Consider the following 27,569-nt stretch of genomic DNA (forward strand, 5'->3'; position numbering starts at 1 on the left):
TAACAATTCTGTGGCCCTAATAACGTTTCTGTGGCCCTAAGTAACAATTCTCTGGCACTCAGTAACAATTCTGTCTGTCCCTGAGTAACAATTCTGTGTCTGTGCGAGTAACAATTCTGTGGCCCTGAGTAACAATTCTGTGTCTGTGCGAGTAACAATTCTGTGTCTGTGCGAGTAACAATTCTGTGGCCCTAAGTAACAGTTCTGTGGCCCTCAGTAACAATTCTGTGTCTGTCCCTGAGTAACAATTCTGTGGCCCTAACTAAAGTTTCTGTGGCCCTAAGTAACAATTCTCTGGCACTCAGTAACAATTCTGTCTGTCCCTGAGTAACAATTCTGTGGCCCTTATAACGTTTCTGTGGCCCTAAGTAACAATTCTCTGGCACTCAGTAACAATTCTGTCTGTCCCTGAGTAACAATTCTGTGTCTGTGCGAGTAACAATTCTGTGGCCCTAAGTAACAGTTCTGTGGCCCTGAGTAACAATTCTGTGTCTGTGCGAGTAACAATTCTGTGTCTGTGCGAGTAACAATACTGTGGCCCTAAGTAACAGTTCTGTGGCCCTCAGTAACAATTCTGTGTCTGTCCCTGAGTAACAATTCTGTGGCCCTAACTAAAGTTTCTGTGGCCCTAAGTAACAATTCTCTGGCACTCAGTAACAATTCTGTCTGTCCCTGAGTAACAATTCTGTGGCCCTAATAACGTTTCTGTGGCCCTAAGTAACAATTCTCTGGCACTCAGTAACAATTCTGTCTGTCCCTGAGTAACAATTCTGTGTCTGTGCGAGTAACAATTCTGTGGCCCTAAGTAACAGTTCTGTGGCCCTCAGTAACAATTCTGTGTCTGTGCGAGTAACAATTCTGTGACCCTAAGTAACAGTTCTGTGGCCCTCAGTAACAATTCTGTGGCCCTAAGTAACGGTTCTGTGGCCCTCAGTAACAATTCTGTGTCCCTGTGTAACAATTCTGTGTCTGTGCGAGTAACAATTCTGTGGCCCTAAGTAACAGTTCTGTGGCCCTCAGTAACAATTCTGTGTCTGTGCGAGTAACAATTCTGTGTCTGTGCGAGTAACAATTCTGTGGCCCTAAGTAACAGTTCTGTGGCCCTCAGTAACAATTCTGTGTCTGTCCCTGAGTAACAATTCTGTGGCCCTAACTAAAGTTTCTGTGGCCCTAAGTAACAATTCTCTGGCACTCAGTAACAATTCTGTCTGTCCCTGAGTAACAATTCTGTGGCCCTAATAACGTTTCTGTGGCCCTAAGTAACAATTCTCTGGCACTCAGTAACAATTCTGTCTGTCCCTGAGTAACAATTCTGTGGCCCTAATAACGTTTCTGTGGCCCTAAGTAACAATTCTCTGGCACTCAGTAACAATTCTGTCTGTCCCTGAGTAACAATTCTGTGGCCCTAATAACGTTTCTGTGGCCCTAAGTAACAATTCTCTGGCACTCAGTAACAATTCTGTCTGTCCCTGAGTATGAATTCTGTGGCCCTAACTAGCGTTTCTTTGTCCCTAAGTAACGATTCTGTGGCCCTAATTAACAATTCTGTGTCCCTGAGTAATAGTTCTCTGTCCCTAAGTATCGTTTCTCTGTCCCCAAGTATCGTTTCTGTGGCCCTAACTCTGTCCCTGTCCCTAATACAGAGCGGTCTGCCTCTGTTCAATGACTGCAGGCAAATGAAGAATTCCAAAATGGCCGCTATTAATAGCTCGACCATTACACAGTGCTAGCTGGCTGGCTGCTGATTGGCTGATGCGATCACATGTCGTTGAGGAATGCATTATGGGTCAGCGCGCCTTGTCTGCGCGCCTTCCCAGACATCCCCGCTCCGTCGCCGCACATGTCAGCCGCCATTTTCGGAAAAATTTCGATTCGCGCGTCCGAATTAGGCTATTTTTCCGATATTCGACTCGAATTCCACTTCGGCTACTTCGATTCGCTCATCTCTAATCCTAATCCTGTGCTGATCCATTCTGGTGAATATGTCCAGTTAGATGATATTGGGGAGGAAGGAAAAATGTCAGAGAGGCTAATCCTGTGCTGATCCATTCTGGGGAAGAGGGAAAAGTGTCAGAGAGGCTAATCCTGTGCTGATCCATTCTGGGGAAGAGGGAAAAGTGTCAGAGAGGCTAATCCTGTGCTGATCCATTCTGGTGAATATGCCCGGTTAGATAATATTGGGGATATCAGTTCAAGAGCAGCATTGCTGGAGAAGAATACCTCCTCTAGTAACCAGGGGAATGAATGAGCCAATATGGATGGAAACAGGTGTAAGACAAGAGAGGGATACAGTAACCTGTTCCTCGATTTCCTCCAGCTCACCATCCTTAACCCCTTCATGCCTAATGGTAAAACAAATCTTAACGCCTAAGCACAATTTTGCAACGTTGACATGTGTAAAACCGTCCATATCATCACCACTACTTTGTACATCCAGGTGGATTATACCATGTTTTTTTCAGGACAAATTGGGCTTTCATTTGGTGGTAAATGGTAATGGATATCTCCTGACTTTTTTTTTTTTATTATCAAAGGAAAACTGGCCCAAAATAGTAAAATACATTTTTTTTTTTAAATTTAGATGTGTGTTTCTTGTTACTACCATAACCTACCATCAAAGAACAACCCAAAATACATTTTCCAGGTCTTGACGATCGCAGTGATACCATATATGTGTATGTTATTTGTTGTTTGTACCCGTAGTACAGCCCAAAAACAATAGTGCGCATTTTGTTTATTTTGTTTTTTTTACCTAAAACACACTGACACTAACGGACACTGATACCAATTTTTTTAATCCTGACCTTTTGACTTTGACCTTTGACCCAAACTCTTAACCTGGCACTGAACTAGATCTAACCTTGATCTAGGTATTTTTTTCTTTAACTTTTTTCTTTTTTTTTTTTACAAACATTTTTTTCCCCTCTATGCCAGGAGTTAGAGAGATACTAAGTATCTCTCTCCTCCATTCATAGAGATAAAAAAAAAAACAAGGGGGCCGGGCTGTAAAGTGACTGATCACTGTGATAGCCAATCAGAGGGTATCACAGCGATCATGTGACCCGGAATTGGCAGTCCCGGGTCCCGATTGTTATAACGGGACCCGTTGGTCTCAGTGACACCCTGGTCTTTGTTCTGGGAGTGCACTGTGCGGCGCACTCCCAGCAGAAAGACAGGTATGCAAATATGTGGCCCCCATGGAAAAAAGCCCAGTTCTGTGAGTCCACGTATTTGTGTTGCATTGGCCTCAATGGGTTAAACTGTTTGATGTGGTCCCAGGAACAGTGGGAGATCCCAGAAACCACAGGGAAGGAGGGACATTGAGAGAACCAAATCGCCCACACTAAAAGTGATCAGGTGGCTATATAGATATAGATGCTATCATAGGCAGGAACAGATCTCATTGCCAGATATGGATCTGTGTGTCCAGATTGGGGTGGGGGGAACTTAGCATGCTGGCCGATTACCAGGTACCATGAATGCTGGTAAAAATATGAATACAACATACTCTCTGGGAGGGGATCCTCTGGGAGAATCATTGAAAAAGGATCCGGGGTTCTTGTAGATCACAGACTTAGCAATAGCGTGCAATGCCAAGCTGCAGCTAACAATGGCAACAGAATACTCTTTTGCATTAAAAGGGGCATACCTTCCAGAGATTCCAGAGAAAGCAATCATTCTACCCCTGTATGAAACATTGGTTCAGCTTCATTTTCATTAGGCAGTTCAGTTTTGGACACTTTTGCACAGAAAGGATATCCTTAAACTGGAAAGAGATCAGTGAAGGGCAACAAAATGAATACGGACCTCACCTAAGAGGATTCATGACATAGGTTACAGATACTCACTCCGAAGATGAGGTTCTTAGGGCACGATGTGATTACAACATACAAATATATCACAAGTGATTTTAGCTGAGTGTTAATGGTAGGGTATAGGTATGGCAATAATTGCTTGCCCATTGTTAAGGCCTGGAATTTACTTTTCAGTGGACTAGTTGGAACTGAGCTTAAGCACTGGATGGGCTAGCTGGGCCTGGGCTGTTCAGCTGGGTGGGCTTGCTGGGCCTAGGCTGATCAGCTGGATGGGCTAGCTGGGTCTAAGTTGGACAGCTGGATGGATTAGTTAGGTTTGAGCTTGACAGATGAGTGGGCTAGCTGGGCCTAGGCTGGACAGCTGAGTGGGCTAACTAGCACTGGGCTGGGCAGTTGGGTTGACCTGCTTGGTCTGGGCTTGATAGGTGAGTGAGCTAGCTGGACCTGGGATTGAAAGCATGGTCTTGACAATTGGGTTGACCAACTTATCCTGGGCTTGACAGCTGAGTGGGCTAGGTGAACCTGGACTTGACAGCTGGGTCTAACCTTGACAGCTGGATAGGCTAGCCTGAGCCTAACAGCTTGGTGAACTATCTAGGTTTGAACTTTACAGCTGAGTGGGCTAGCTGGGCTTGGGTGGACTAACTAAACCTGAGCTTGACAGCTGGGAGAGATAGCTATGCCTGGGCTTGACAGGTCAATGGGCTGTTTGAGCCTTGGTTTGACAGCTGAGTGGGCTTTCTGAGCTTGGGTTTGACAGCTGAGTGGGCTTGCTGAGCTTGGGTTTGACAGCTGGGTGGGCTTGCTGAGCTTGGGTTTGACAGCTGAATGGACTTGCTGAGCTTGGGTTTGACAGCTGAGTGAGCTTGCTGAGCTTGGGTTTGACAGCTGGGTGGGCTTGCTGAACTTGGGTTTGACAGCTGGGTGGGCTTGCTGAGCTTGGGTTTGACAGCTGAGTGGACTTGCTGAGCTTGGGTTTGACAGCTGAGTGGGCTTGCTGAGCTTGGGTTTGACAGCTGAGTGGACTTGCTGAGCTTGGGTTTGACAGCTGAGTGGGCTTGCTGAGCTTGGGTTTGACAGGTGAGTGGGCTTGCTGAGCTTGGGTTTGACAGCTGAGTGGGCTATGTGGGTAAGGGCTTGACAATTGAGTGGGCTAGCTGGGCCTTGGTTTGACAGCTGAGTAGGATAGCTTGAGTTTGGTATTGACAGAGGAGTTTGATAGCTGAATCTGAGCATTATGGCTGGCTGGACAGCCTAGGCTGAGAGGCTCTGACTGCGAGCAGTTAATAAGTGACAGTTGGCATCCTTCTCCACCCACTGGCTGAGTACAGACAAGGAAGGGAAATAGAAGAGACATTCGTAGATAGAACTGTAGTCCATAGAGGACATTTTTGTCCTGCTCAGCCACTGGCTACTTTCACCCTTCTTCTGAGCCAAGGCCAATGTGGATTTACTGTAGAAAAGTGCAGGGTGCAACCAATTTACAGCCACTGCCAAGGACACGTCCACTAAGAGGGGCAGTCTAGAGCCTTCTCTGGGCACAAATTGTCATGTAAATTTCGGGACTATTTGAAGCAGATCCAGTTGAATAGCAGCTTGCAATTGACATGCCGCCCAGCAAAATATTATTTATTTCAGGCATTTGAAGTGTGCCATCAATTTACTCAGTGCCTCACATACTCTATATCTACCCTCAAGGAGCTTACAATCTATGGCTTCTATCTCACGCGTTCACATAAGAATGCCAGTTGAGACAGGAGCCAGTTAACCTATGTGTCTTTGGAGAGTGGGGGGAACCCACAGAAGCATAGGGAGAACATGAAATTTCCATATAGATAGTGTCCTGGCTGGGGTTTGAACCAACAACCCCAGTGCTGCAAGGCAAATGTGTTAGTGTGGACCTTCACTCTCTATCAACAATGACTATTTTTAATCCTTATGCTGCTAGCACTAGAAAATAGATAGAAAAGTATATTATAGTTGCTTGTTTAAAACAAAACAAAAAAATCTAATTTTTTTAGTTACTTCCTGCTTTCCATGCCTAGGCAAATTATGTCATATATCCCAATAGTCTTCAGGAGGGGAGGAGGGGTTTTCTCAGCTAAGCACACCCTCCTGCTTGCATGCCTGAGCTAAGGGCAGATGGATTCCAGGAAGTACTGTAAATGGTACATGAATCATCTGCCCTCACTCAATATGGCCACATCAAGAAATGCCAGGGGGGGGGGTTTCAAAGTGATTTCTCAGCAGAATAAAACATGGAGGCATGGATGGATGGGCGAGTTTTCTTTGAATATTGAAAATGAATTGAATAGTGTTTTTGGTTTGTGGTGCTTAGATACAGTACCACCGCTCCCAGAGCAATATATGTTTTAGTTTTTTATAGCTCTGGTGAGTTTATTTAGTATTTTTGGTGGTGGATTGTCACATTTATATTTTTTTGTGTGCACGTTTTTGGATTTGTATTACACATCTCAAATTTTGGACTGTTTGTTTGGACATTTTTTTATATAAAAAAAATATATATATATATATGTATTTATAAATATTGTTTACATGGATAATATTTTATATATACTTTTTTGATTCACAGATATATTTTCATATTTATTTACTAGCGCAAATTATATATTGTGTTATTTGTTACACTTTATTTATTTATGGTGGATTTTGCAGCTGGTATATCAATTAGGTGATCCATACACATATATTTTTTCTCTTTCTTTCCATAGGCGCCATTATATTTATTTACTTAGATACAGTATAGCTCAACTTTAACCACTAGGCCACAATAAGCTGGAAATGTTTTATATACAGTATATTGCCAATAATAAGCCCTCCAAATCATGTGATTCAGGTGTTCCAATCCCCTCCATGGACACAGGTGTATACAATCAAGTCCCTAGGCATGCAGACTGCTTCTACAAACATTGGTGAAAGAATGGGTCTCTCTCAGGAGCTCAGTGACTCCAAGCGTGGTCCCGTGATAGGTTGTCACCTGTGCAATAAGTCCATCCGTGACATTTCCTGGCTACTAAATATTCCACGCTCAACTGTTAGTGGGATTATACCAAAGTGGAAGCAACTGGGAACAACAGCAACTCAGCCACCAAATGGTAGGCCACGTCACATGACAGAGCGGGGTCAGCGCATGCTGAAGCGCACAGTGCGCAGAAGTCACCAACTGTCTGCAGAGTCAATAGCTAAAGACCTCCAAACTTGGTGTGGCCTTCTGTCAAGGTCCTACCTTTTCCCTGAGGTTATGTTACTTCATGTGCTGGCGTCCATCTTGGATTCTGCTGTGCATGATGGGAGTCCTTTTTATGCCTTCAGGTTTCTGTGGTCCATTCTCCAGAGGGGTGTGGCTGATGACATATAAGCCTGTGGCCCGCACATGCTCTTTGCACTTGTGTCTTGTGTCTTTGTGTTGCTGTTACTCTGTTCTGACTCTCGTGACTCTCCTGGTATCTGATTCGGCTTGTCTTGACTATTCTTTGTATTCTCCTTTGATCTGACCCTCTGTTGCTAACCCGGCTCGTGACCTGTGATTCTCGTCTGCTGTCCTGTACTGTTCTGTCCTGTTGTTGTTGACCCCGGCTTGTCTGACTACTCTTTTGTCTCTTCCACCAGCTACACGCCATTGGCGGCGGCCATTACCGCAGCTGAGGTGTCTCGGGGGCCGCGACCTGGTTCCTGGCTGCGTCAAGTCCATCCCCACCATCAGGGGCCCTGGTGAAGGGCAGCCTGGGACTTAGACTCCGCGCCCTGAGGGACTTTGGTCTGTGGGTGGTGGTTGTCGTCAGCCAGTGCGTTACATTGTTAGGCCTGCCTGTCCGTTCCTCAGCTCCTGCCCCTGACATTACACAAGTGCCATGAACCCTGACGGTGCAGGCACGCCTTCGCTCCCAATGCTAGTCGCCAGACTCGATCAACAGGATCACCTGTTGGATCAGTTCGCTCAGGCGTTGCAAACTCTGCTTGCACGCACCGCGCACCTTACTCCTGGTGTTATTAGGCCGGTTGTCGCTCCGGTGGTCGCTTCCGCTGCTGTTCCGCTTGCTGTGCCTACCGCCGCGGCTGATGCGGCACCCGCGGTGTCCAGAGGTATGACCGGTTCAGCCCCTCTTCCACAGCGCTTTGGGGGTGAGCCGAGTCAGTGTCGTGGGTTCCTCAACCAGGTGGGTATTTATTTTGAATTAATACCCCACGCCTTTCCGTCTGAGAGGTCAAAGGTGGGGTTCCTCATCTCACTACTCTCAGACAAGGCCTTGGCCTGGGCAAATCCCTTATGGGAGAGGAACGACCCGGTGATTCAATATTTTTCTGGTTTTGTCGATGCCTTCCGTAGGGTATTCGACGTACCGGCTCGTTCCGCCTCGGCGGCCAAGCTGCTCATGACCATGCATCAGGGTTCACGGACCGTGGCCGAGTACGCTATAGAGTTTCGTACCCTGGCGGCAGAGGTCGGTTGGAACAATGAGGCTCTGGTGGCTGCGTTTTCCCATGGTCTTTCTGACTCATTGAAGGACGAGATTGCAGCTAAGGAACTGCCTGTGGTGTTGGAGGAGCTCATCTCTTTCCTGATCCTGATTGACACCAGGCTCAGGGAGAGGCCTTCACTCAAGGAACGCCTGCGGAGGCCTTCCAATCGACTGGCACCTGCGTTTTCTGTCCCACCCATTCCTCCCTCTCCTCCCACGCCTCCTGGGGATAACTTGTCTGGTGGGGAACCCATGCAGCTGGGGTTTGCTCGCCTTTCCGAGGGGGAGCGGGCCGCTCGGCGTCGGGAGGGTCGCTGCCTGTACTGTGGCCTCGGTGGGCACTTTCGGCAGTCTTGTCCGGTCCGTCCGGGAAACGCTCGCACCTGAGATCATGTCGGGGACAGATCTTGGGTGGAGTTTCCTCGTCCCCGGCGTTCCGCAAGGATAAGCCACTGATCACCGTGGTCCTTTCTTGGACAGGGGGCTCGGTGACGGCCCAGGCGTTGGTAGACTCTGGGGCCGGTGGGTTGTTCTTGGACAGCTCGTTTGCTGCGCAGCACTCCATTCCCCTGCAGGCTCGTGCTGCCCCATTGGTTCTCGAAGCAATAGATGGCAGGCCCCTGCAGCCGCCGCAGGTTACCCACGAGACCCTGCCAATAGAGGTAGCCATTGGGGCTGTTCACAGGGAGTTGGCCTGTTTTCAGGTGATTTCTTCCCCACACTATTCGGTGGTTTTGGGGTATCCCTGGCTCCAGAGGCACAATCCAACCTTCAATTGGCAAACAGCCGAGATTCTCTCATGGTCTCCACAGTGTGGGGCCGGGTGCATCCGGGGGCCGGTTAAGGTATTGTGTGCCTCCTCGGACTCTGCGTTGCCCACCGACTATGGGGAATACCGGGACGTGTTCGATAAGGTACGCGCTGGTACCTTACCACCGCATCGTCCTTACGACTGCGCCATATCCCTGCAACCCGGGGCCACTCCTCCACGTGGCAGGGTGTACCCTCTCTCGGTTGCGGAGAATAAGGCCATGGAGGAGTACGTGGTGGATGCGCTTTCCCGGGGGCACATTCGTAAGTCTACTTCCCCAGCAGGAGCGGGGTTTTTTTTCGTAAAGAAGAAAGGTGGGGAATTGAGGCCCTGCATCGATTATAGGGGTCTCAATCGGATTACCATTAAAAATGCATATCCAATTCCTTTGATTTCTGAGTTATTCGACCGCCTTAAGGGAGCAACGGTCTTTACCAAACTCGACCTTAGGGCGGCGTACAACCTCGTACGGATCAGACAGGGGGATGAGTGGAAGACCGCGTTTAACACCAGAACTGGGCACTACGAATACCTGGTGATGCCCTTCGGATTGTGTAACGCGCCCGCGGTCTTTCAGGAATTCATAAACGATGTCCTTCGTGATTTGTTGCAGCAATGCGTAGTGGTTTACCTGGATGACATCTTGGTTTACTCTACCTCCATGGAGTCCCATGTCCAGGATGTTAAGCAGGTGCTGCAACGATTGCGTGAGAACGGACTCTTTTGTAAACTCGAGAAGTGCGAGTTCCATCGATCCCAGGTTGCCTTTTTGGGCTACATAATTTCCGCGGAGGGATTTTCCATGGACCCTCAGAAGGTTGCGGCAGTTCTGCAGTGGCCTCGTCCCAATGGTCTTCGGCCCATTCAGCGCTTTCTGGGTTTTGCCAACTACTATCGGAAGTTCATCAGGAACTTCTCCACATTGGCAAAGCCTCTCTCTGACCTAACCAAGAAGGGGAGCAACCCTCACGAGTGGCCATGCGAGGCCATCAGAGCTTTCGAGGCTCTGAAAGCTGCCTTTGCTTCGGCTCCGATTCTTTCGCATCCCAATCCTGGGTTGCCCTTCGTCCTCGAAGTTGATGCTTCCGAGACGGGAGTAGGGGCTCTCCTGTCTCAGCGTCGGTCGCCCGATGGACCCCTACTTCCCTGCGGGTTCTACTCCAGGAAGCTTTCCTCGGCTGAGTGCAACTACCAGATTGGAGATCGGGAGTTGTTGGTCATCATTCTGGCTCTCAAAGAATGGAGGCACCTGCTCGAGGGTTCCGCGGTTCCGGTCCTCATTCTTACCGATCACAAGAACCTGACTTATCTTTCGGAGGCCAAGAGATTGACACCCCGCCAGGCCAGATGGGCTCTGTTCTTGTCACGCTTCAACTATGTGGTTTCATATTTGCCTGGTTCCAAGAATGTCAGGGCTGATGCGTTATCACGACAATACTCTGAGTTGTCCAGGGAGGACTCTGAGCCAATCTCACTTATACCTCCAGATCAGATCCTGGCTGCCATTCGCACCAGTCTGACCTCTCCCCTTGGGGAGCAGATTTTGGCGGCTCAAACTGATGCTCCTCCTGGGAGGCCGGAGGGTAGATGTTTCGTACCCGAGGGATTGCGCACCCGCCTGCTGCGTACCTACCATAACGCCAAAACTGCCGGGCATCCAGGGAAGAACCAGCTGTGTTGGGTCGTCTCTCACTTATTCTGGTGGCCAACCCTCCGTGCCGACATTGCCTCTTATGTAGCGGCATGTTCGATCTGTGCCCAGAATAAGTCTCCACGGCATCTCCCTTTGGGTCTTCTGCAACTCATTCCCAATGGGGAGCGTCCTTGGTCACATCTAGGGATGGACTTTATTGTAGACCTCCCGGTGTCTCGGGGTCATACGGTCATCCTCATGATCGTCGATCGGTTTTCCAAGATGTGCCATTGCATTCCACTCAGGAAATTACCCACAGCGCAGGAACTGGCCACGGTCTTTTCCAGGGAGATTTTTCGCCTGCATGGGTTACCTAAGGTGATTGTCTCAGACCGCGGGAGTCAGTTCGTGTCCAGATTCTGGCGTGCCTTCTGCTCCCAGTTGGGTATTAGTCTCTCCTTTTCATCAGCCTACCACCCGCAGTCCAATGGGGCTGCGGAGCGTTCCAATCAGGCCTTAGAACAATTCCTTCGGTGTTATATTTCAGACCATCAGGACGATTGGGCCGATCTCCTGCCGTGGGCAGAGTTTGCCAGGAACTCGGCGGTCAACTCCTCCACCGGGATGTCTCCCTTCATGGCCAACTATGGGTTTCAACCCGCGGTATTACCTGAGAGGTTCTCACCACAGGACATTCCGGCTGTGGAGAACCATCTTGCTGCCCTGCGTTCTTCTTGGGGGCAGATCCAGAGGGCCTTGAGGGACTCAGCTCAGCGCCAGAAGTTCCAGGCTGATCGCAGACGGTTGCCCGCTCCTTCATACCAGGTCGGCGATCGGGTGTGGTTGTCTACTCGCAACCTCAATCTTCGGGTGCCCACACCCAAACTGGCTCCCCGTTTTGTCGGTCCTTTCCGCATTCTCCGTAAAGTGAATCCGGTGGCCTATGCACTTGCCCTTCCGTCTGGGATGCGGATCTCCAATATCTTTCATGTTTCCCTGTTGAAACCTCTGATCTGCAATCGCTTCACTACCTCTCTTCCTCTGCCCCGTCCTGTCCGGGTTGACGGTTATGAGGAGTATGAGGTGAGCCGGATCCTGGACTCTCGATTGGTGCGCGGTCAATTACAGTTCCTGGTTCATTGGCGCGGTTATGGTCCCGAGGAGCGTTCCTGGGTTCCTTCCGCGGATGTCCATGCTCCTGCCCTCCTCCGCGCTTTTCATACCCGCTTTCCTCAGAAACCTTTTGTTGAGCCGCGGAGGGGGAGGGGCCCTTGAGGGGGAGGTACTGTCAAGGTCCTACCTTTTCCCTGAGGTTATGTTACTTCATGTGCTGGCGTCCATCTTGGATTCTGCTGTGCATGATGGGAGTCCTTTTTATGCCTTCAGGTTTCTGTGGTCCATTCTCCAGAGGGGTGTGGCTGATGACATATAAGCCTGTGGCCCGCACATGCTCTTTGCACTTGTGTCTTGTGTCTTTGTGTTGCTGTTACTCTGTTCTGACTCTCGTGACTCTCCTGGTATCTGATTCGGCTTGTCTTGACTATTCTTTGTATTCTCCTTTGATCTGACCCTCTGTTGCTAACCCGGCTCGTGACCTGTGATTCTCGTCTGCTGTCCTGTACTGTTCTGTCCTGTTGTTGTTGACCCCGGCTTGTCTGACTACTCTTTTGTCTCTTCCACCAGCTACACGCCATTGGCGGCGGCCATTACCGCAGCTGAGGTGTCTCGGGGGCCGCGACCTGGTTCCTGGCTGCGTCAAGTCCATCCCCACCATCAGGGGCCCTGGTGAAGGGCAGCCTGGGACTTAGACTCCGCGCCCTGAGGGACTTTGGTCTGTGGGTGGTGGTTGTCGTCAGCCAGTGCGTTACATTGTTAGGCCTGCCTGTCCGTTCCTCAGCTCCTGCCCCTGACACCTTCAGATGAGCCCAACAACACTGCGTAGAGAGCTTCATGGAATGGGTTTCCATGACCGAGCAGCTGCATCCAAGCCTTATATCACCAAGTGCAATGCAAAGCATCGGATGCCGTGGTGTAAAGCACGCCGCTACTGGACCCTAGAGCAGTGGAAACATGTTCTCTGGAGTGACCAATCACGCTTACTCTGTCTGGCAATCTGATGGACGTGTCTCGGTTTGGCAGTTGCCAGGAGAACGGTACTTGCCTGACTGCATTGTGCGAAGTGTAAAGTTTTGTGGAGGGGATTATGGTGTAGGGTTGTTTTTCAGTTCCCAGTGAAGGGAACTCTTAAGGCGTCAGCATACCAAGACATTTTGGACAATTCCATGCTCCCAACTTTGTGGGAAGAGTTTGGGGATGGCCCCTTCCTGTTCCAACATGAATGAGCACCAGTACACAAAGCAAGGTCCATAAAGACATGGATGAGTGAGTTTGGGGTGGAGGAACTTGACTGTCCTGCACAGAGTCCTGACCTCAACCCCATAGAACACCTTTGGGATGAAATGAGACTGTGAGCCAGGCCTCCTCCCCGACATCAGTGCCTGACCTGACAAATGTGCTTCTGGAAGAATGGTCCAACTTTCCCATAGACCCCCTCCTAAACCTTGTGGACGGCCTTCCCAGAAGAGTTGAAGCTGTTATAGCTACAAAGGGCGGGGCCAACTCAATATTGAACCCTACGGACTAAGACTGGGATGCCATTAAAATTCATGTGCGTGGAAAGGCAGGTGACCAATACTTTTGGCAATATAGTGTAGATAGGAAGTTCTGTTATGGGCCAGGTGGTAATCTTATTTGGGAGTCTTTGGGTGATCCTGGGAGATTTGCCTCAACTTCTAGGACACTGGGAGAGCCCACAAAACTGAGTGACTCTAGAGTTTCCTAGGGGATTTGACAAGTGTGCATCTATAAGAATCTACAGTCCATACACACCCAGCACAAGGCCAGGGTCACACTACCAGATGTTTCTCGGGGATGCAGTTCCTCTGAGCTCCACAAGGTGGTGATCTAACTTCTACTTAGACAGGAAAACTCTATGGAAGACAGACAGGAAAGATATAGGTTACAGACAGGAAGTGATGTTGAGCACAGGCAGAAAGTGATGTCAGGTACAGACAGGAAGTGATGTCAGGTACAGACAGGAAGTGATGTCAGGTACAGACAGGAAGTTCCGGGTGAGAGGTGAGTGGGGAGGAAGTAGAGAGGAGACGTTGGTGGAAGTGGCAGCAGAGGAGGTAATAAGATGTTATTTTCTATTTACACTCAGTAACCCCCCCCGTCATGTCCGTCATCTTCCTCCATAGTCCTGTCAGTCCTCCACTAATGAAGGTGGGTATTCTGGGTGACATTGTTGACCAAATATAATCATTACCAGATTTAGTTAGTGACTTGACACGGGACTAGGATTGCCACCTCGTCCCTTTAAACTGAACACATATTAATGACAGGTTCTGGAGCTGATTAAGGAGGTAATTAAACTCACTTAGCGCCTTATCTGCAATAAATTAGCCTCAGAACCCGTGTAATTAATATGTGTTCAGTTTTAAAGGGATGAGGTGGCAACCCTACACGGGACTACTGCTGCCTTGCTTACATACAGAGGCTGGACAGGGATCTGTCATTTGCAACAGGAGTAGCAGCAGGGAAGCATGGTTGTTATCACTCACCCTGTCTGGTGTGGATCTATATCTCTGGGTGATGTCACTGAGGTTGGATTTACTTCATAAGATTATGTATTTTATTTTCAATTAAAGACTTTTTTCACACAATTAGTTTTTTTCCTTTTCAATTTTTTGCTATGAACGAGTAATATTTACCTGGTGGGCAGATATTTGGGGCTCCCCTTTTATCCTTAAGAGTCGTCCAGTTTCCACTCAGTGCCCATCTCAAATCCCCACATCCCTTTTGGGGGACAGGATGTCAGGATGAAGACTTTGTCCCCATCACAATGGGGATAAGGTGCCTTACGTGGAAGTGGGTGGGGGCTTTGCCATTCCGCCTTGGAAGGTACTTTCACAATGTTGAGGGCATGTGGACTGGTATGATTCGTGGGAGACACGTTTTCTACCTTTTTGCGAGAGAGGCTGCATGCATGATTAGGGTGTGCTGGTTCTATAAGAGAAAAAAAAAGTAGGCCCCTCCCCCTCTAAAAATGTATAACCTTTTCCGTACTTGCAGCCTGGATTGAAAGGAAATGGGGGGTCAAGCATGCACCCCCCTTTTAAACCATACTAGACCTAATGCCCTTAACATTGGGGGGGGGGTAGTGGTACATTGTAAGATGATGGAGATGAGAGCCTTATCCTACATCCTTTCCCCGAAACTGTATATGGAAGTACTTATGGACTTATGTGAATCTGGAAACCCCCTTCAGAATAAGAGGTCCTCAGATATCGGAATGAGTGAAGTGTGGGGTACATAGCACCCTGTTACGCATTTATAAAAAAAAAAGAAAATGGAAACACACACTTAATGAAAAGTCCCTGGATGTAATTTCCGATGTCAATTGAATTTTTGAGCAATGTAGATCCATGTCAATCATGATGACCCACCAACACAGTCATCTGCTGCACCCAGTGATGTTCACCTGCTGCTATTCCTGTTGAAAATGACAGATCCCTGTCTGAATTCTGCATGTAAACCAAGGGGCCGGGGATTATGGGTGTTATAATTGACTAAATATGGTTATGACCATATCTGGTCAATGATGCCACCCAGAAACAGAAACTCTTGTGTGTGTTTACAAACTGGGCTAGTCAGGGATCTGTCATTTGCAACATTAATAGCAGCAGGTTTTCCTAGTTTTCTCATCCTTACTTATATCTAGAGGTGAGATTAATATTTTGGTTGTGCTGAAATTTGAGCCCAATTTTCAGGATTCAAGTACTTCAGTTCTGGTTTGTTGCAGATGAGAGGGAAGACAAGTGCCTGGTGTCAGGAGGAGGAAAAATTACCCAGTATTAATGGTCAGAAGGAAGTAGAAAATGCTTCTTGTTGGTGGTCAACAGGAAGAATAAATTCCCCGATGGGGTAAAAGAAAAGCACTGGCAGGAAAGAGTGGGGCATTGATGATCAGTGGGGGGTAAGTGAGCATTGTAGCTCACTAGGGAAGTGGAAGACCTCTGTTGGTAAAAGGGATAACCTAGGACTTTATAAGGGGAGAGAGGGGCACTGGTACCCTGTGGGGGGTGGGAGAAGGGCACTGGTACCCTGTGGGGGTGGGAGAGAGGGGAAGTGGAGCTTGGTGATGTTAGGCTGAAGGACATTGGCTATGTATACTGTTGCTGATGCTGTCCCTAAAAACCCTGCTAGTCCCGTAACACCACCTACAGCTATACGCAGCATGAAGAGGAACCTCCCCTGCTGTATTTTTATTGTGCACATTAGTAGAGGTTCCCCATCGCTGACAAATACTCCTCTAGTACCCCCCCAAAGTTAACAATTATACTGAAGATCTTATTGATCATTCCTTGTCTGCAGATCATTGAGACATTTCTGAACAGGGAGGTATATAACAGGTTTGCCAGGGACAGGAAACATGAAAAACACAAAATAACCTTGGTCTGCATGTGCCAATTCCCACTGGGGGCAGCCCACCTATTAACCCTTTATATCCCCATACTAAAATTGTACAAACAATACAGTCCAGATAATTCTCCACTATCTGTCTACAGAGAAACCCCCATAGATCACATGACCACATCAGTGAGGATGGAGGAGGACCAGAGTCACATGACTGAGAAGATATTAAACCTGACCCTGGAGATCATCTACCTGCTGACCGGACAGGTGAGGAGGATTCTGGGAGGTCACATGACATCACTCTCATCTCTATTAATAAAACACAGACCTGACCGGAGAGGTGAGGAGGATTCTGGGAGGTCACATGACATCACTCTCATCTCTATTAATAAATCACAGACCTGACCGGAGAGGTGAGGAGGATTCTGGGAGGTCACATGACATCACTTATCGCTATTAATAAAACACAAACCTGACTGGAGAGGTGAGGAGGATTCTGGGAGGTCACATGACATCACTCTTATCTCTATTAATAAAACACAGACCTGACCGGACAGGAGAGGAGGATTCTGGGAAGTTATATGACATCACTCTTATCTCTATTAATAAAACACAGACCTGACCGGAGAGGTGAGGAGGATTCTGGGAGTCTAACATGATATTCCTATTGGTTCCTCAATACAGAGATTTCCTCTTCTGAAGTCAGGTGACCATATGACCATCACAGTGCCTCCATGTGACTCCCTGACACATGAGAGACACAACATGCAGAAGATTCTAGAAGTCACCAAGAAGATGATGGAGCTGCTGACAGGAGAGGTGAGCGGTGCCGGGAATTCTGGGACATTCTCCAGTAACAGACAAGGGATGTGTCTGGATGGTGACTGTATCATTGTGTGTGTCAGGTTCCTATAAGGTGTCAGGGTGTCACTGTCTATTTCTCCATGGAGGAGTGGGAGTATTTAGAAGGACACAAGGATCTCTACAAGGACGTCATGATGGACAATCAGCCGCCCCTCACATCACCGGGTAAGAGGAGACTTTATTGTAAAGGAGAGAGCAGTACGGAGGATCCACCTAGATCCCCCATCATCTGATAAACACATAGAAACAATGGATTCAGTCAGTGTGTGTGTTTCCTACAGATGGATCCAGTCATGGGAACCCACCAGAGAGATGTCCCCGTCCTCTGTATTCCCGGGATTCCACACAGGAAGGTCACACCATCCCTCACCATCATCAGGTAGATGGATCCAGTAATGGGAACCCACCAGAGAGATGTCCCCGTCCTCTGTATTCCCAGGATTCCACACAGGAAGGTCACACCATCCCTCACCAACATCAGGTAGATGATTGACAATTATTGGTAGTTGTGATTTATACACAGCATGTTTGTTACAATGAATGTTTTATTATATCTTTCAGAGTGGAATCCTCGGGGATGATAATATTGTTGTCGTAGAAGAGTATAAAGAGGAGGATGAGGAGTATGAAGTGATGGAGGAGTTTTCAGAAGGACACAAGGATATGATGGAGCCACCTAATACCTGGAACCCACCAGAGAGATGTCCCCGTCCTCTGTATTCCCGGGATTCCACACAGGTAGATCACACCATCCCTCACCATCATCAGGTTGGTGGAGTTGAGGGTCTGGAACATAAAGTGATGGAACACTCTGACATGTGGAGACGATGTGTGGACTCTACAAGATGATATTTTCTATGTGATCTCACATCATAAATCCTTCTATATTACAGATGTTATTTTCTGCCATTCTGTTGGTTTAGGGTGAAGATCTGATGAAGATGAAAGTTGAGGGTGAAGTAGAAGAGACGTATGTGAGGGATGATCAGCAATATACGGAGGAGGCTGGAATGATGAGGACATTCAAAGAGGAGGACACTCCTACAGAGATCAGCACAGGTGAGCCACAATATATTCTTCTGTTATCTCTGCTCTGTTACTGCACACTGATTGGTCCAGAGTAGGGCGGGAGATGAGTGATATCAGCCAATAATAGGTTGATAATCACTGATACCCATCCTACACATTAGATCTTCTTTTCTCTCAGATAAACCCCCTTCTCTATGCTGCAGACACAATTTATATACTCAGAGATGATTTATGCAGATTCTGGGGTTCAGCTAGAAGTATTCGGTTGTATTTCACTCTTAGTTACAGTAGTACAGATATAATAACACCAGATTGTGCCTTTCTTAGGTTGGTCCCTCGTATTCAAGGATACCTAAAGCTAAACGTTAACATAAAACTTTATTTACAGACTTGTTGGGAATAAAATCAAGAAATAACATACAGACTAAAACACTTAACTGTCCAGGAGAACATACTGCTGTAAGCTCTCTTCGGTTCTGCCTATCCTCAGAAACCTAGACCTATGGTCCCTTGTTCTCTCCAAGTCTGAACTTTGAACCTCTTCATTATCAGAGATCACATGACTCAGTGCCTAGGCTTGTGGTTGTGTGAAGAGCATGCCCCTCCCAGTCCCCATTGGTTCCTGCTCTTCTGACAAGGCTGGGGAAATGTAAAAGTGATCTGGGGGGAGGACCAAAGAACTATTCAATGAAGAAAGAAGAGTTCCAGCTGGTTGGGACATCCACAGAGAACATCTGCTCACTGATATCTACCAGATCCAGATGGAATCTTGAAATAAGTGAACGAACCCTCTTGTATATATCAATCATGTTTTTATATCTTTCCAGGACACTCCACCGAGAAACCCTCAAAAGATCGTCTCACTTTATCTCCCGGATGTAAAATGGAAGATGAGGAGATCACAAGAGATTGCGGAGGAGAAAAGACAATGATCTCAGCTATGGATGGTGGACTTCACAATGTGGATGGACCATCAAATCCCTTTAACTCTGAGCAACCTCGTACTGTGAGGGATGGTGCCGGAATTCAGGGCGAGGAGAAATTTTCCTGTCCTGAGTGTGGGAAGTGTTATTCACAGAAGTCCTGTCTTACCAGACATCAAAAACTTCACACGGGGGAGAATCTTTATTCTTGCCCTGACTGTGGGAAATGTTATACACAGAAATCAAACCTGGCTACACATCAAAGATCTCACACAGGAGAGAGCCCATATTCCTGCCCTAAGTGCGGGAAATGTTTTTCACAGAGGGGCAGTCTTTCCAGGCATCAGAGATTGCATTCGGGTGAGAAGCCGTACGCCTGCCCTGAGTGCTGGAAAAGTTTCTCACAGAAATCAGGTCTTGTTATACATCAAAGAATTCACACGGGGGAGAAGCCGTATTCCTGTCCAATGTGCGGGAAATGTTTTTCAGAAAAGACAAGTCTTACCAAACATCAGAGATTGCACACAGGTGAGAAACCATATTCCTGCCTCACTTGTGGGAAATGTTTTAAACAGAAATCAGAACTTGTTAAACATCAAAGATCTCATACTGGAGAGAAGCCGTATTCCTGCCTTGAGTGCGGGAAATTGTTTTCACAGAAGTCCAATCTTAATGCACATCAGAGGTTTCACACGGGTGCGAAGCCGTATTCCTGTCCTGAGTGCGGGAAAAGTTTTTCATGGATGTCTCAACTTACTGAACATCAGATGTTCCACGCACTTAAATAGCTATTGAGTGTGAGAAATGTTATCCTAAGCAATTAGAACTTGTCATACATCACAAATCTGGAGAGAAGCTGTATTCCTGCCCAGAGTGTGGGAAATGTTTTTCAGATAAAATCCAGTCTTGTCAAACATCAGAGTTTTGCACATAGGCAAGAAGACGTATTCCTGTCCCAAATGCGGAAAATGTTTCCCACAGAAATCAGACCTTATTAGGCATCATGTACACATGAACTCACTAGTCGTTAAACTCCTGGCAGCAGAAAAATGCTAAACGCTGCAAAAATGTGTGTAAATGCAGTACCGCGTTTAGTGCTTTGATATTTCTTCATTTGATTGGCCAGCGTATTTTCCATTGACATGGATAAACACAGAACGCGACTAGTGTTTAGCCACGTTTAACGTTTTTTTTTTTTTGGTCAAACCTGATTATTCTGCTTTTAGAAGAGGAATGTTTCACTGCCCCTACCCACATGGAAGAAAAATATATTTGAAAAATATTTTTAAAATATTCTTCCCAAATATATTGACATATATTTGAAATACTACAATTTTGGCCATATTTAATATATTTCAATAAATGTAATGAAATATTCATTATTCATTTGGGAGATTAGAGAGCGCCACCTGATGGGTGAAAATGTAAATCATGACTTTTTTCAAATGTAATATTTCATGTTTACCTAATAAAAAATGCAAATTTAATAACACATTCTTTAGTATGAAACAAAGGGTGATCAACCGCTTGCCGACCCTTACATCATGACTTTCTTCGGTGTACCCGGAAACTATATTTGCCATTCGCTGCAGCCCAGGATTTATGGCCGGAATCCACTGATCGGCTCAGGGAATTACAGAAGAGAGCCCTGTGTTTTGTTTTTTTTTAATTTAAATATTTATTAAATTTTTCATATTAATACAAAAACCCAACAAGGGAAATAATTCTCATACAAATAAACATTTATGACATTTCTACCTTCCCTTACTAAAAACTCTTTTCTTCCCCATCCCGCTACCCCCCCTTCCCACCCCTCATCCCCCCTCCTCCCCCTCTGCAAACTCTAACCCATTCTAATCTCTTGAGGCTTATTAATTTTTTGTTAACATCCTAGTTCATATTTTCCTATATTTCTCTTTCAATCCTGCTCTTTCCCATTTTTCCCATCTCCTAAAATAAACTCTCATCCTATCTTCCTGCATATGGTATGATCTTTCCATTCTACCTATCTGGTTCACTCTATCAATCCAGTCTTCCTCCTTCGGTACCTCCGATTTCCGCCAAAACTTGGGTATCAACCCTTTCGCCGCATTCAAGAAGTACCATATACCTGAATCTTTATATTTATTTACAGATGTCTCCACATTGTGTAGGAGGCACGTCGTTGGGTCTAACCCTATGTCGATTTCAGTTATTTCTTTAATCAATTTGACTATTATCTTCCAAAAAGCCTGGATTTTCGGACATTCCCACCATATATGAAACACCGTGCCCTTCTCTCCACATCCTCTCCAACACATATTTGAATTTTCCCCATTCATTTTGTGCTCTACACTCGGTGTAATGTGCCATCGTGTCACACACTTATAATTAACCTCAACCTCTCTCATACTAACATTATCATGTATCAATCTAAACATCTTTCTCTGTCTATCTTCGTCAAACCCAACTCCCATATCTCTTTCCCATTTTGTTATAAAAATTAACTTTGTGTCTGTGTCTAATTCTGTGAGTATTCTATACACTTTTGAAATACCGTGCTTCCCATCCCTCCATGTCTCTAACAACCTTTCAAACATATTCCACTCCTGTTTTATTCTCAGGGGTTTCGGTAAATTTCCAATAAAACATTTCAATTGATGATATTTCCACTCATCTATTCTAGTAAAAATATCTCCCTTCTTCTCTATTAAGTCTTTAAGTGATCTCAATTCCCCCTCCACCAAAACGTCTCTCAGTTGGGTATCCTCCTTTCTAAACCATCTCCCTGATATCTTATTCTTTCCCGGGGGAAAGTACTCGGTATTTGTGAGAGGCATTAATATAGAATTGAATTCCCATTTCATGTTTTTGTGTAAATTGTCCCATACCCTAAAGACATTTAAAGTGTAAATACTTGTGCTTTCTTTAATGCCCCTAAACTGTGGTGGAACCCATATCATCTGACTCAATCTAATGCCACTAAAACAGTGGCACTAAACAACACAGGGCTCTCTACAGACAGCAGCAATGTACCTCTTCTTTTCTTTATTCTTTTTCCTCCCTGCAAAGCAGGGAGTAAAAACCAGCATATAGCTAGCTATGTTATACATAGTAAACATTGCTAGGCACACAGTTAACTCCTTGCTTGCCCCTAAATGTTAACCCTTTCCCAGCCAGTGTCATTAGTACAGTGACCGTGTGTATTATTAGCACTGATCTCTGTATTACTGTCACTGGTGATGTCAATGGCAGTTAGTCAGTTCCCCCACCAGCATCAGTGTCAGATTGCCCATTATAACAGTCCCACTATAAACCAATGATCACCGCCAATCAATATACACTTATTCCGATTTTTTTTTTTATACCAAAGACATGTGGAAAACATTTTGGCTCTAAATTTATGAAAACATTTTTTTTTCATTGGATATGTTTTTTAGGAGAAAGTAGAAAATATTGTTTTGGTTTTTTTTCCCAAAATGTTGGCTCTTCTTTCATTTATATCGCAAAAAAAAAAAATACCACCAAAGGAAATCTCTATTTATGTGAAAAAAATGATAGAAATTTTATTTGGGTACAGCATTGCATGACCGAGCATTTGACAATGTATAATAAAAACCTCCTGCGCTCAAAAGTGAATGTAGCTTCATTCATGCCATCCATTGTATACTAGTGCCTAGCTGTGAATGGTCACAGCAGGTCACATGCACATGTCATGTGATTAGCTGTGGTCAAATCACAGCTAAGCAAAAAAAAAAACAGAATGAATCGATTTCATTCTGGTAAATGCTTGCTTATAGCAAAGTAATTCTTTGCTCTAAGCAAATTGTGTAAAAAAAAAAATACTGATCACTTCCCCAAAGTAGTACAATGTTACTATGGTAACATTGTACTACTTTGGTCATCATAAAATATGAAAAAAAAATCTTAAAAACAAAATGTAATAAAAAATTAAAAATAATAAAAAATAAAATATATATATATATTTTTTTCATACTGTCACCAGTCAGTGTCCCTGATCACCGCCATGCCAGTTATATGATGACGCTGTACTGCACTGGTGACAGGATGTAAAAAAAAAATAGTGAAAATAATTTTTTTACTTTTTTAATTTTCCGAAAAATTATGACAAAAAAAATACAACTCGCCATTCCTCTTATGAAGTACGTCGGACTGTCTTCTGCAAAAAGGGGTCATTTGGGGGATATCTGTACCGTCCTGACATTTGGGGGATATCTGTACCGTCCTGACATTTGGGGGATATCTGTACCGTCCTGACATTTGGGGGATATCTGTACCGTCCTGACATTTGGGGGATATCTGTACCGTCCTGACATTTGGGTGATATCTGTACCGTCCTGACATTTGGGGGATATCTGTACCGTCCTGACATTTGGGGGATATCTGTACTGTTCTGACATTTGGGGGATATCTGTACCGTCCTGACATTTGGGGGATATCTGTACTGTTCTGACATTTGGGGGATATCTGTATTGTCCTGACATTTGGGGGATATCTGTACCGTCCTGACATTTGGGGGATATCTGTACCGTCCTGACATTTGGGGGATATCTGTACCGTCCTGACATTTGGGGGATATCTGTACCGTCCTGACATTTGGGGGATATCTGTACCGTTCTGACATTTGGGTGATATCTGTACCGTCCTGACATTTGGGAGATATCTGTACCGTCCTGACATTTGGGGGATATCTGTACTGTTCTGACATTTGGGGGATATCTGTACCGTCCTGACATTTGGGGGATATCTGTACTGTTCTGACATTTGGGGGATATCTGTATTGTCCTGACATTTGGGGGATATCTGTACCGTCCTGACATTTGGGGGATATCTGTACCGTCCTGACATTTGGGGGATATCTGTACCGTCCTGAAATTTGGGGGATATCTGTACCGTCCTGACATTTGGGGGATATCTGTACCGTCCTGACATTTGGGGGATATCTGTACTGTCCTGACATTTGGGGGATATCTGTACCGTTCTGACATTTGGGGGATATCTGTACCGTCCTGACATTTGGGGGATATCTGTACCGTTCTGACATTTGGGGGATATCTGTACCGCCCTGACATTTGGGGGATATCTGTACCGTCCTGACATTTGGGGGATATCTGTACCGCCCTGACATTTGGGGGATATCTGTACTGTCCTGACATTTGGGGGGATAGCTGTACCGTCCTGACATTTGGGGATATCTGTACTGTTCTGACATTTGGGGGATATCTGTACTGTCCTGACATTTGGGGGATATCTGTACTGTCCTGACATTTGGGGGATATCTGTACCGTCCTGACATTTGGGGGATATCTGTACTGTCCTGACATTTGGGGATATCTGTACTGTTCTGACATTTGGGGGATATCTGTACTGTTCTGACATTTGGGGGATATCTGTACCGTTCTGACATTTGGGGGATATCTGTACTGTTCTGACATTTGGGGGATATCTGTACTGTTCTGACATTCTTGGACCTCAAGAAATTAGATTGGCTGTCAGTACTTCAGGATTGATCAATATTCAGATCTATACCATAGTTTGTGAACTCTATAACTTTCCTACAAACTAAATAATACATCCTAATTTGGGTTATTTTCACCAAAGACATGTAGCAGAATACATCTCGGCCTAAATTTATGAAGAACAATTATTTATTTACAAACTTTTATAACAGAAACAAAGAAAAACGTGTTTTTTTCCCAAATTTTCTGTCTTTTTTTGTTAATTTAGCAAAAAATAAAAACCCCAGCGGTGATTAAATACCACCAAAAGAAAGCTCTAGTTGTGTGAAGAAAATGATAAAATTTTAGTTTGGGTACAATGTTGTATGACCGCGCAATTGTCATTCAAAGTGTGAGAGCGCTGAAACCTGAAAAATGGCCTGGGCAGGAAGGGGGTAAAATTGCCCCGTATGGAAATGGTTAAGGATAAGGCTGCTAACGCCTACACCCAGGGGCAGACTGACAACTCATGGGGCCCCCGGGCAATAGGGGATCGTGGGGCCCCTGTGTCCTTGCCCAAACTCAAAAAAGCCTATGAAAAAGGTACCAGGGGCATCTCATGGGGCCCCCTACTGACCCCGGGCCCTCGGGCAGTGCCCGAGTTTCCAAATGGTCAGTCCGCCCCTGGCTTATAAGATTTTCAGGTCTGATTATTGGGAGAGACTCTTGATCAGGAGTTTGGAGTTGAAGAAATTGGGGGGAAAAAAGTGCAACTCTTAGAGACGCATTTCATTTCTCGGCCAGCATGCCTTCTATTACTCTCGCTGTCCGGTGTTGCAGGCAGCATCTGCTTCTCTTTATATGGATCCTGTGGGAGCTGGTTATATTAATTATAGCCAAAGGGGAGTTTGGAGCTGATCCTGACCTGGAAGGCTTACACGCATTTATCTGATGTCAGGTTTTTTCTGCTTTGGATGATACCACGAAGAGGAACCCATTCTTGGAGGGTCCAGGAGTGATCCCAAAATCTATTAGGCCCTTTTAGGATCACGGTAAGGAGGTGAGGAGCCAATTTAGCTATCTTTGGATTCATCACCAGAGGCTGCAATGCACAGGATCACCTGCATGTTTTAATCTTTGTGGAACACTGGTGTCACATTATTTTTGTTGGACTTTTTTTTCAGTACAACTCAACTTACAACATATTATATAGGGCATTTATATGTTCACTTTTTATTATTTTTTGAGGGGGGGGGTGTTTATTGGAAGTATTGTATTTGCATACGTTGTTTGGAGTGTTTTTAGCACTTTTCTCACTATAATTGAAATACCTATCCCCCGGTGCTGGGATCACATGTGTGTCACTATTTATTTTTCTGATCGTCAAGTTATTTTTTATCATTAATCTCAATCGAGATTTGAGACATTCAGCACTTTATTGCACAGTGGCTAAATGGTTAGCACTTCCGCCTGGCAGTACTCGGGTCGTTGGTTCAAATCCCAACCACGGCACCACCTGCCTGGAGTTTGCATGTTCTCCCCGTGCCTGCGTGGGTTTCCTCTGGGTACTCCGGTTTCCTTCCACACTCCATAGACATGCTGGTAGGTTAATTGGCTCCTGTCTAAGTTGTCCCTAGTATGTGTATGTATGAATGTGAGTTAGGGACCTTAGATTGTACGCCCCTTGAGGGTTAGGGACTGATGTGAATGTACAATATGTATGTAAAGCACTGTGTAAATTGACGGCGCTATATAAGTACCTGGAATAATAATATTGTGTATAGACTCATCCACCTTACCAACCGCTCCGTATCCACCACCCCCCTCTGCCAATCCCTTTACTGGCTTCCGATTGCCCAACGCATAAAATTCAAATTACTAACATTGACGTACAAAGCTGTTCATAACACTGCCCCAAACTACCTCACCGACCTGATATCCATCTGCCACCCTAAACGCACTCTCCGCTCCTCACAAGACCTCCTACTCTCCAGTTCCCTGGTCTCCTCCCATACCCGTCTCCAGGGCTTCCCCCGTCCTCTGGAACTCACTACCCCATCCATCAGACTATCACCTTCCCTCCTCACCTTCAGGCGCACCCTGAAAACCCACCTCTTCAGAGAAGCCTACCCAGCCCTCACCTAACTGCTGATCTCCTCCACTCCTCCTACCACTCCATCCCCCACAGCTATTTCCTCCTGTACCACTCTCCCCTCCCTCCTAGATTGTAAACTCCAAGGAGCAGGGCCCTCGAACCTCTCAAGACCTCCTTCTCTCTAGTTCCCTGGTCTCCTTCTCCCATGCCTGCCTCCGGGATTTCTCCAGGACATCAACTATCCTCTGGAACTCCCTACCCCAATCCATCAGACTATCACCTACTCTTCTCTCATTTAGGCACACCCTGAAAACCCACCTCTTCAGGGAAGCCTACCCCGCCCTCACCTAATTGCTGATCTCCTCCGCTCTTCCCACCACTCCATCCCCCACAGCTATTTCCTCCTGTACCACTCTCCCCTCCCTCCTAGATTGTAAGCTCCAAGGAGCAGGGCCCTCGAACCCCTCGTGTATTGTATTGTATTGTTACTGTACTGTCTCCCATTGTAATGTACAGCGCTGAGCAAACCATTGGCGCTATATAAATACTGTATAATAATAATAATAATAATATAGTTGGATCACATTAGGTCTAATTTGAGACCATTGGTTTATATTATTTACTCACTGTGTTATCTATTTGTTTTTCACTTGGATACCCCATAGGGGATTTGATCACCATTTATTATTACTATTCAATTACTATTTTATATATATCTGTTAGTAAGAGCGCTACACCATTTTTATATATATATATATGACCGAGCAATTACCGTTTAAAGTAGTGCAGTGCTGAATAGATAGTTACATAGTCCATCCAGTTCAACCATAAAAAAAAAAAAAGATATAATCCTATACCCACAGTTGATCCAGAGGAAGGCAAAAAAAAAAATGCCCTGGTCATAAAGGGGGTAAAATCATCCGGCGCTCAGGTGGTTAAATATTTACATTCGTAAAATCACGATGCTTCCTGTTCCGCTCCTGGAGCAAAATAGAGTCAGAC

The 27,569-nt window shown here is 45.9% G+C and overlaps 1 protein-coding gene across 1 annotated transcript in view; it reads left to right on the forward strand.

Annotated features, from left to right (window-relative positions):
• The first annotated feature begins 16,349 nt into the window (after positions 1-16,349).
• Positions 16,350-27,569, forward strand: part of LOC149460823 (uncharacterized) — a 38,759-nt gene continuing 27,539 nt past the window's right edge. The window contains exons 1-7 of the mRNA XM_089679258.1: positions 16,350-16,485; positions 16,903-17,037; positions 17,124-17,247; positions 17,466-17,563; positions 17,644-17,820; positions 18,006-18,141; positions 18,939-19,821. Of these exons, the coding sequence (XP_089535384.1) occupies positions 16,390-16,485; positions 16,903-17,037; positions 17,124-17,247; positions 17,466-17,563; positions 17,644-17,820; positions 18,006-18,141; positions 18,939-19,821 (1,649 nt within the window). The 5' untranslated portion in view covers positions 16,350-16,389. The remainder of the gene's footprint in view (positions 16,486-16,902; positions 17,038-17,123; positions 17,248-17,465; positions 17,564-17,643; positions 17,821-18,005; positions 18,142-18,938; positions 19,822-27,569) is intronic.

Source organism: Staurois parvus, unplaced genomic scaffold (genome assembly GCF_062004578.1).
Source record: "Staurois parvus isolate SC_StPar_1 unplaced genomic scaffold, SC_StPar_1.0 ptg000221l, whole genome shotgun sequence".
Lineage (NCBI taxonomy): Eukaryota > Metazoa > Chordata > Amphibia > Anura > Ranidae > Staurois > Staurois parvus.